The sequence below is a fragment of the Anopheles funestus genome, chromosome 2RL (genome assembly GCF_943734845.2).
Source record: "Anopheles funestus chromosome 2RL, idAnoFuneDA-416_04, whole genome shotgun sequence".
Classification (NCBI taxonomy): domain Eukaryota; kingdom Metazoa; phylum Arthropoda; class Insecta; order Diptera; family Culicidae; genus Anopheles; species Anopheles funestus.
In genome coordinates, this window is record NC_064598.1 from 48299244 (window position 1) to 48310119 (window position 10876).

At 41.0% G+C, this 10876-nt stretch overlaps 1 protein-coding gene across 1 annotated transcript; it reads left to right on the forward strand.

The window, feature by feature from the left end:
• The first annotated feature begins 619 nt into the window (after positions 1 to 619).
• Positions 620 to 10575, forward strand: LOC125760925 (prostasin-like). Its single transcript, XM_049421529.1, has 2 exons — positions 620 to 6227; positions 10514 to 10575. Exon 1 carries the CDS (start codon positions 5013 to 5015, stop codon positions 5886 to 5888), a length of 876 nt encoding a protein of 291 aa, XP_049277486.1. The 5' UTR covers positions 620 to 5012; the 3' UTR covers positions 5889 to 6227; positions 10514 to 10575.
• Positions 10576 to 10876: the final 301 nt, after the last annotated feature.

Sequence of the window (10876 nt, forward strand, 5' to 3'; positions counted from 1 at the left end):
AAATGAATAAATACGATTTACTTTTCTATTATAATAGTTTTGTTGCTTGGGATCGTTTCAGACGCATAATCAATAGCTTTTTTTTACCACTTTTTGTTTTATTAATTTAATTATACTTCTTGTGCCAATGCTTTTTTTATGCGTATTTTAAAAAGCACATTGTGCCACAAAGTTACCTTCATCACGGATGAATTTGCACGTTGAAGAAAAAGTCTCTGGAAACTACAAACGGAACAGTAGATTCCCGTGTTGCCGCAACGGATAATACCTTTCTATCCTTTTTGATTATCAACACAACGGAAAAAGGTCCTGGAAACGACATGGAATGCAATATCAAAGATGGTCCCGGTTTTGCGTTCAACAGCAAACCGGCAGACAAATGGAATCCCTTAGCAGAAGCTTCTTTCAATTTGAGCGGTATAGAAAAGCAAACGACTGTGTATTCCCCTAACGAGAGCATTCGACGGTAACCAGTGACTGGTAAGAGCATATCGTTGCTATGGATGCACTTTCTTCATTCTCAACTAACTAAGACCGAGAAAAAGAGGAGTGAGCTCTGGCAAACAACGTTTTGTAGGCAAAAGAAATTGTGTTTGTACGATTGCCGACCAGCAAAAAAAAAAAGAAAACAAATCTTGTGCTGGCAATTTGTTGAACCGGCAATCTGTGCAATGGGTTTTTTTTTGCTTCTGGTCAGGATGAAATGCATCTGAAGCTGGAGTGCGTATCAGTAACAGATTATCTTTCTCTGTTGTCCACTTTGTTATCAATGGGTTAGCCACGTGTGCAGACTGCTGATATGTACATATGTAGTTTTCAGCAATAGCCATGAAATGTGTTCTTTTTAACAAGTAGAAACTTAAAAATACGTTCTTTGCTAACGGTTACTTGTGTTATATCAAGTGTTTAACTTTTTTTCCTCAAATGTATGTTAACGTCTAACAGGCTAATGAATCTGCAAAATTCTAAAATTAATTTACGGAATAATTTTATAAAAATACGAAAATCCTACGTAGGAAACATGCAAAGGGTCAGAAGGGATGATGATATCTAACCGTTACCATATCTTTTTTCGGATGCTTTATTGCAGTCAAGTGTTTCTGACCGAGTGTCGAGTTTGTCTCCATCGTAACGGTTTCAGTCGGTCGTGTTTTATGCATGAAAAATTTTAAAGAAAGAAATAATATACGTAAGTCAGCATGAACCTGAGGAAAAAATTGCTCACTGCCAAATATGTCTTAAAATTCAGCTACGGTGCAAACCAGCATTGACTAAAACGCTATCATGCATATCGTGCAAGATGCTTCAAGTGTTTTAGGATGTTTTGTGTTGCAATATAATTATGCATTTTTATTGTTCTGTTGGAGAAGGACATCATTTCTAAAAACTCATTTTTGTACAATTTGCTGTAGTGTTTCCTTGTTTTTTATGTTAACAAAAATTTCATTCCATTCGTGAAATGAATATGTAACAACTTGAAATTGAGGAATATTCCGGTTTATGGTGTTTCATTTCTTCATCATGCAGATCAATCTACGAAACGTATGTTTGCCCTATTTAATCCACTATGCAAAAAGAGCATCAAATACTTCACTTTTCAGTTTGAAACACATCACATACGAAACAAATCAGCATCCGATGGCATGTGTCGAAAACTTTCAAACCTGTTGGGATTTGGAAAGGGAATAGTGGTTACTGTGAGCACTATCGATGGATTGTTGGCTGGATGCTTGCTTGAAGGAACGTAAAGAGCACTCCCCAGAGAGTGATATTTGATGATGTAAACGAGAACTGTTTCTTGACGTATTTTTTTTCTGGTTTTCTTAATATGAGTGGAATTGTGAAAAGGCACGTAGTGTAACGGAGGATTGATTTGATGTGGCGTTGCACATTCAGCATAAGTTAGATAGGATGAAAGGTTGCCGTTTGCTTGAATGACTTCTTCCAAGGGTCACCGGATCACCGATTGGTTCCAAGTGTAACTCACCCTTGACATCCCACTTGACTTAAAATTCCTGATAACATTTTTTTACATCTGTTTGTATTACACCGTTACATTTATTAAATGTTTACAAAACTTAAAATATAGTACTTAAAACAATAATGTGAGACACGTGCACGCGCTTCCGAACGTTCCCGCTAGAGGGATTCGGTGCGTTCTGTACACGAAAATTTTAAGTAGTTAAACATTTATGAATTTTCGTTATTTGCACATCAGTCACGTGTAACAACGAGTGCATATTTTCTTCTCAATTAAACACTGGTGTTCGTTGTCGTGAAGTATGATTGCCCCTGAATATCTGATTACTTAATGATTTGTGTTCGCGTGACGGTATGAAAATGTGCCCTTCCGGTAGAAAACTTTCTACCCCTTGGCTTTCCATACTTCGATGGTTTATTTTACTTTCTTGCACGGCATTTATTTCTTGCATATGCTAAAAACTGCTGGCTTGGAAACAAAGTAACATACCCGCAGAAACACTCGGATTTACTTAATAAACCAAATTGATACTAAAAAGGTAAATTAACAATGATTTGTGTCAGTTTTTTGCTGTGGGGGAACATTGTGCTTATTTGTAATTTTTGTTATAGATTGTTCAGAAAAACGTTGTCCTAAAAGTCATCTTAACTGTTTAAATTTAATATTTGGGTGTGTAGAGCAACTCACCTAGGAAAATATCGATTAACCTTGAATATTTAACCATCTTTAAGAGACGAAATCTTAACAACAAACGGATAGTTTGGATGTAATACACCTAGTTAGATTTAAATAGCATACATTATATGCCGCTGTCTGCATGCGAACCGTTGCAGTACCGTTGTATGCCCTTCCCAAAACAAAACTGGGGGTGTAAGTAAGCCTTCAACGATCATTACCTTTGCCCTCGATTCCATGACACTACCGTAGCTAATCGGATTGCAACCTCACATCATACGGCTTAGTGATGGTATTACTTATTGACTTATTGTGTTCGATTCTATAGGCGCTGTGTACTACTACAATACGTTGCTATGTACAGGTCTTAAGAAAATACTGCTTTGCTTTGCTTTGTGGTCGGTTTTCATTGCGACAGCAATTGTTGTGAAAGCTGTACTACAAGCGGGGCATATGTTGAGTGTTTAGTTTCCTGACTTGCCCCAGGGACAAACGTATGTGCTAACTTACCCTTACCCTGTGATGGGGACAAAAACCAATATGTATGTTGTGACGAAGACGTTCGACGTCCTTGACATTTCGACATTCCTGGGTAGATACAAGATTAAAGTGTGAACACAATAAACACCGTGTAACACCGTTTAAAAAACATTGCTTACGTTTTTATATCTTTGCTAGATTCTTGACGAGTTTCTTTATATTATAATAATATTGTTCGCTATCAATCTTGTTCGTTGTTGCGTTATAATTACTGCCCAAATGAAAGCAGTTGGCTCTAACGGGAAGCGGTCGCGAGTGATCTCAAGCTTTTATGGAAGATAATTACGAATGTGGATTGTAAGGATCCATAAGGATTACGTTAAAAGGGTTAATCGTTGATATTATATCCAGTGGCGGATCAGTGACTTGATGCAGGGGTTTTCGTTATAATTATAGTTTCTGTTCAAATAGAACTGGACTCTGACAGCTAAAAATGAACCATATTCTATTTGCCCTCTCTCGGTTGATACATAGGTGTCGCTTCAAATGTTAACCCGAGATAAAATAGGAAAAGCTTGCAAAACTGTGTAAATAACATGACTAACAGCCGCATGAACGTTATGAAATCATTTGTCTTTAACATGTTCGTATTGATCGTAATAAAAATTCTTGTTTAGTTCTATATGAAAACCCCAACGCGGAACATTATTCTTTGTTGGAATTCAATTAAACAGTTGCGGAATGGTGAGTAAATCTGAAGTTTGATGGCCAAACCATCTGCAATTACAATGAAATTGCGGAGTGTCTTTAATCATCGTTGGCTTATGGGTCAGAGCATCGTATAATCGTTGAATTATTTCTTGTCAGGTAGCCATTCATAACAGCAGCGAAATTAGTAACTTTGGTAGTATAGTAAAAGAACTACATATATCTAAGACAGTTGATCAAGCAATGATTCTTTAATGATATCAATTTCTATTTCACTGTAATTTTCGGCCAATCGAAAGCAATTAGTAATTTTTAATACATTTGTATGATAATACCTATATTCGCTGCAATCAATCGGTGGATTGACGAAATCAGTGAATTAGCAGTGAGCATATTTTCATCGCCTAGGTGTGATAACCTTCTGAAAAATTTGACTTGGTGGCGACATCTGAGGTGCCAATAGCTGCAATCGTCTTTTTCAACAATTTTTTTAGTACTCTTAGCATATGCCTTATCATTTTATGAGCGTTAAAACAACTCAAAACTGTGTTATCATCTCCCGTAAGATGATCGTACATGAGCAAATTCTGAAGTTTGACCGATTGAAACAACAAAAGATTTAGTTTCCGTTGTACTATACATTCGGCAAGATGTATCACTCTTCGTATTTTAAGGTTCTGTTCCAAGCGGTCGTTTTCATAGTAATTGTTCTTAGTTCTAGATTTAACGTTTCGGGACAAGAATGTGGACAGCGCAAAGTGAAACTTTTAAAACTCATACTAGGAGGGAGAATAGCACCTATTGGCAAGTGGCCATGGCATGCGACCATCGCGCATCGGACGAGTAATGAGTTTAAAGTTGTCTGCGGAGGATCGATCATTGATACGAATACCATTCTCACGGGTACGTGCCTTATGTGCATTTTGTTCTGTTCGATCATTTAATCGTTCGATGTCTTACGATTTCAGCGGCACACTGTCTGTACACAGAGCACAACGGTGTGATCACAACGAATCGAGTAATTGTACATGTTGGACGATCAAAGTTATTCACTATTGATTCCCACACCAGAGCCTACTCTCCGGATAAGTTCTTGATACATCCTGGTCATAGGGAGAGCAGTTTAGAGGACGATATTGCTCTGATCAGACTGGGGACTGAGATAGAGATGAGTGATTACGTTCAGCCGGTGTGTGTTTGTGCAGCTGAAGATGATGTGCAAATAGTGGGTCGCTATGGAACAGTGATTGGGTTCGGTTTGAACATCAACGGTACCATGTCGGATCATCTACTGGAGGCCGAAGTGCCCGTCGTGGACCGATGGGAATGTTTGGAAAGCAATCGAGATGACTTCGGTAAGCATCTGACGGGGAAGATGCTGTGTGCCGGTAAACGCAATGCAGTAGGTCCTTGCAATGGAGATAGTGGAGGTGGATTCGTTTTTAATAACGATGGCGTATGGTGTGTGCGAGGAATAGTTTCATTTACGCCAGCTTTAAATGATACAAACATTTGCGATCCGCAACAGTATGCTGTGTATACGGATGTGGCAAAATACATCGATTGGTTACGGAATAATACGAATCCAACGCACAATTCGAATGCGCGACAATTGCCATTCGAAAGGATAAGATGTGAAGATGCTGAATTATGTGAAGCGAAGCCAACAGAATCACCGCAAATGGCTTGTGGTTTACAGAAGGACGGTGGTTCGTATCGCACGAATCACGTATCTTTGAAATTTTACTTTGACACCGTTGAAGGATTGTGTCGGCTATTCTGGTACGGTGGTTCTGAAGGCAACAATAATCGTTTTGATACGGAGTTAGAATGTAAAAATACTTGCGTAATACCTTCCGGGAGGGACATTTGTTTACTACCAAAGAGTGAAGGACGTTGCATCAGAAATCTGCGTCGCTGGTACTACAACTTGGAGCTGAAGACTTGCCAACAGTTCTTGTATGGCGGCTGTGATGGAAACGCCAATAGGTTTGAGAGTTTCGAGGATTGCACTACATTTTGTAGTCAAGACAATCCGAGTTGACGATATAGTTTCGATGTATTAAGGTGAGATGATTTATAAAAGTTACATCAATAAAATGGAGAAAATGTCAATTACTCACACACTATATCAGCTCAGTTGTAGCTACTCCTACACACATTCATTGCCTTAGTTAGTTTACTCCGTAACACCCTGAGTAACGGATTCGACGACAATGTCGCTTGACTGAGAGCGGTTTAGAAGTCTCCTACAGCATATTTCGTCAAGGATTTCAATACGTATTAAATAGTAAACAAACCGTATAAAAATGGATTATTATGCTTCAAAAGTTGAAAGACACCGTTTGCTAGGGACAGTAAAAAAAAGTTAATTTTATATAAGGTATATGTCACGTTAGTTGTTCATGTGAAGAGTAGTATCCGTTGCCTATCGGGTTACATGCGACCGATCGCTTATTCGGCGGTTCTGCTGATATGTATGCTTTGTTGATCTGCAGACGCTGCTGATACGAGGTGTGTACCAGAAGAAAGTGTTAGGCTCCTATCTCTCGCTTGTTGGTTTTAACGACCTCAAAGATCACGCCGGCCATTTCTGGCTTACTAGACTTATTTTTACCGCGTAGCCGGATAGTTAGTCCTTGCTAAGGGGGGACAATCCGGATGGGATTTGATCCCCGGTCCTGCCGTGTTTAACGGTGCCGTTTATCACATACACTACCGGGCCGCTTGTTAGGCTCATATCACAATGGTTACTTGTTGATTACTAGAGACTGGCATGGTGGCCGGCCGCTACCAGAAGCCAATTATTATTGGTGCCGGTTATTTTGCTTTAGTGCTCTTACCATGTGGCTTATCATTTCAACAGCTTTAAAAAACGTCAAAACTGTGTAATCACTCCGTGATAAGACCACTTGTTATGAAAGAGCATCCATGAAATACCCTTTTAAGTGCTCGTTCATGAGCAAATGTGAAGTTTGGCAAATTGGAACGACGATTGGGATTTACAATCAGCAAGATGACCATCGTATTTCCATGTTCTATTTCCAGCCACCTTTTTCATAACATTCACTATTTAATGTTACACTTCGAGACACGACAGTGGTAAATGTTCTAAATTTTTCGCTGGAAGTTCAAATGGCCTGTAACGATCACGCATCGGACAAATCATTTTGACCGGAATTCTCCATTTTCATCACACTATTTTTCGCAAACACAAATTAGTAGATACCAGTTGGACATTCACAATCGTGGGCACCCTAAGCGTAAATGCTCTAAATTGTAAAAATAGTTATGTTTTTAAACAGTTGTTAGCTCGGGCCCAAGTGGCCGCCTAATCCGCGTATCTTTAAAAACGTTGTGGCCATCATAGACACCACATCTACATACATCTTGAGTCACTTAATTCGTGATTGAAGTATAAAACATTTAAATCTATTAAAAAACCAAGGCTTAGAAATGGACAGGAAGACGAAATGCTCAAGAAAGAAAGCAGTTGTTACTGACGGAGAAATATTTCTAAAACTAAGTGCTTAGGAGTTGTTTTGAATCCTTTGATACTTTATTCTGCTTATGTAGATTTTACAGAGTAACAATATATCCGCGCCTACCGGGGGGTATACAGCGAACTCTCTCGCTATACCGCTGCTGGTTGAAGTTCCGCTGCAATCGCCGCATCTCTGGAAAGGCAATCCCCTGCTGCGCTGGGGTATCGCTGACACTGGTGAACCTGCATCTTTTGTCTTAACCTCTGAGCTACTACCCTGGCCGCTGCACGTGCCAGCTGTGCTGGCGCCAACTCAACGTCACCGAGCCGCTCCATTCAGCGAAGCTGTCGCCGACGACGAGCGCTCCGATTGCGCACCTCGCGCCTTCGCTGCAGTCTCCGCTCTGCTGCAGCCTTGTCAACCTGACCTGCGTGACTCTGGAGGCGGCCGGAGCACGCGATTCTTCCTACCAGCCCTCTTGCAGAAGAGAGAATAGCACATGCTCTCGCGGCGGTGGTGTGTTGATTGCTTGCTCTCGCTCTCTGACGTCACAGGAATTCCTAACGGAACATTCGTAGCTCGAACTAACATGCGCTATCGTTCAGCTTGGGAATACTCGTCTTTTCATCGTTGCGACCTACAAGTTTTAATGGCCAATCGCTGATTGTCAAATCTTCTTCTTCTTGACTTAACGACCTTACAGGTCATGCCGAACGATACCGTTCGTATCGTGTGAAGATGGGGAATCACACATCCCGACACATCAACGCCTCTTCAGGAGTACCACAAAGGAGCTCCGCTTCCGCTTTTCTTCGTGATCTTCATGAACGACGTGACACGTGCGTTTCCTCCTGATAGCGACCTGCAATAGGCGGATTATTCCGGATTCCAATAAGCCAGGAAGATCAGCAGCGTCTTCAGAATGCCCTGAGTTCGTCCCAGTCATGATGCTGTACGAAGGGTTTACAGTTATGCGTCGAGAAGTGTGTTGTCGTTTCGTTCTCCAGGAAGCGTATCAGCTGTATCAGCTCTCGTTGGCGCACCTGCAGTCCTTCCAGCGTAAATTTACACGGTTTGCGCTGCGTTGCTGTAGCGTCCAGATTGACTAAAATGGACGCTGGTCGTAACTTGGGCTGGAGTCGCTGAAACAGCTGAATTGTAACTTACAAAGTCTTTTTGTCGCAGGACTACTTAAACGTGCTGGGCCGCGAATTCAACGTCGTTTGTGATCGTTTTGAACCGGACTTGTCGCGCTATGCGTTAATTGATGAAAGTAAAACTGAACATGTTAACTGTGTGGAGTATTCTTTGCAAAAGTCTTATCATTTCAAGACCGTACAAAAAATCAAAACAATGTAATCATTCTGCGATAAGAATACTTGTTATGAAAGATTACCACAGAAACCTCCCCCTATCCTCGCTATAAGATGCTAGATCATGAACAAATGGGAAGTATGGCAAATTGGAATCGCGAAACATTTAGTTTCCTTTGTATTATACATTCTGCAAGATGCATCACTCTTCGTATTTCAAGCTTCTGTTCCAAGCGACCGTTTTCATGACAATTGTTCTTAGTTCTATATTTAACGTTTCGGGACAAGAATGTGGACAACGTCAGGTTACGTTGCAAAATCGCATACTAGGAGGCGATATAACATCTACAGAGATGTGGCCATGGCATGCGACCATCACGCATCGGACGGATAATGAGTTACAGGTCGTCTGTGGAGGATCGATCATTGATAAGTATACCATTCTCACGGGTACGTGCCTTATGTGCAGCTGTTTCTGTTCGACCAACTAATCGTTCGATGTCTTACGATTTCAGCGGCACACTGTCTGTACACAGAGCACAACGGTGTGATCACAACGAATCGAGTAATTGTACATGTTGGACAATCAAAGTTATTCACTATTGATTCCCACACCAGAGCCTACTCTCCGGAGAAGTTTTTGATACATCCTGGTCATAGGGAGAGCAGTTTAGAGGACGATATTGCTCTGATCAGACTGGGGACTGAGATAGAGATGAGTGATTACGTTCAGCCGGTGTGTGTTTGTGCAGCTGAAGATGATGTGCCAATAGTGGGTCGCTATGGAACAGTGATTGGGTTCGGTTTGAACATCAACGGTACCATGTCGGATCATCTACTGGAGGCCGAAGTGCCCATCGTAGACGGTTGGAAATGTTTGGAAAGCAATCGAGATGACTTCGGTAAGCATCTGACGGGGAAGATGCTGTGTGCCGGTAAACGCAATGCAGTAGGTCCTTGCAATGGGGATAGTGGAGGTGGATTCGTTTTTAATAACGATGGCGTATGGTGTGTGCGAGGAATAGTTTCATTTACGCCAGCTTTAAATGATACAAACATTTGCGATCCGCAACAGTATGTTGTGTATACGGATGTGGCAAAATACATCGATTGGTTACACGAAAGAATAAGATGTGAAGATGGTGAATTATGTGAAGCGAAGCCAACAGAATCACCGCAAATGGCTTGTGGTTTACAGAAGGACGGTGGTTCGTATCGCACGAATCACGTATCTTTGAAATTTTACTTTGACACCGTTGAAGGATTGTGTCGGCTATTCTGGTACGGTGGTTCTGAAGGCAACAATAATCGTTTTGATACGGAGTTAGAATGTAAAAATACTTGCGTAACACCTTCCGGGAGGGACATTTGTTTACTACCAAAGAGTGAAGGACGTTGCATCGGATTTGTGCGTCGCTGGTACTACAACTTGGAGCTGAAAACATGCGGACAATTCATTTATGGCGGCTGTGATGGAAACGCCAATAGGTTTGAGAGTTTCGAGGATTGTAGTAGAGTTTGCAGTCAGGACAATTCGAGTTGACGATATAGGTTCGATGCATGAAGGTGAAATGATTTATAAAAGTCACATCAATAACATGGAGAAAATGTCAATCACTCACACACTACATCAGCTCAGTTGTAGCTACTCCTACACACATTCATTGCCTTAGTTAGTTTACTCCGTAACACCCTGAGTAACGGATTCGACGACAATGTCGCTTGACTGAGAGCGACTAGACTGAGAGTCTAGTTTTAGAAGTCTTACATATTATATAGTAAACAAACCGTATAAAAATGGATTATTATGCTTCAAAAGTTGAAAGACACCGTTTGCTAGGAACAGTAAAAAAAAGGTAATTTTATATAAGGTATATGCCACGTTAGTTGTTCATGTGAAGAGTCGTATCCGTTGCCTATCGGGTTACATGCGTGTTAACAAAGCAACGTAGGCGAACCCTGCAACCGGGCGAAACGGTTGTCGGAAGCGCCCGACAGCGCTCAAGCTGGCCACACTGCTGCTGAGCGGAATTAGTAGCGTGTGTGAGTGTGTGAGCGGTGCGGATTCGATCGGCAGTTAGAACAAAAAGATAAAAGGCAGCGGATCTAAGGCGGACCTTTTTTTGAAGCTTTGTTTTTTGTTTTATTTTCCCTGCGTGAACTAATAGAGGAGCTTACAAATAAATAATACTATCAAACGCCGAACCTGACCGCAATTATCTTTACAATCGTTT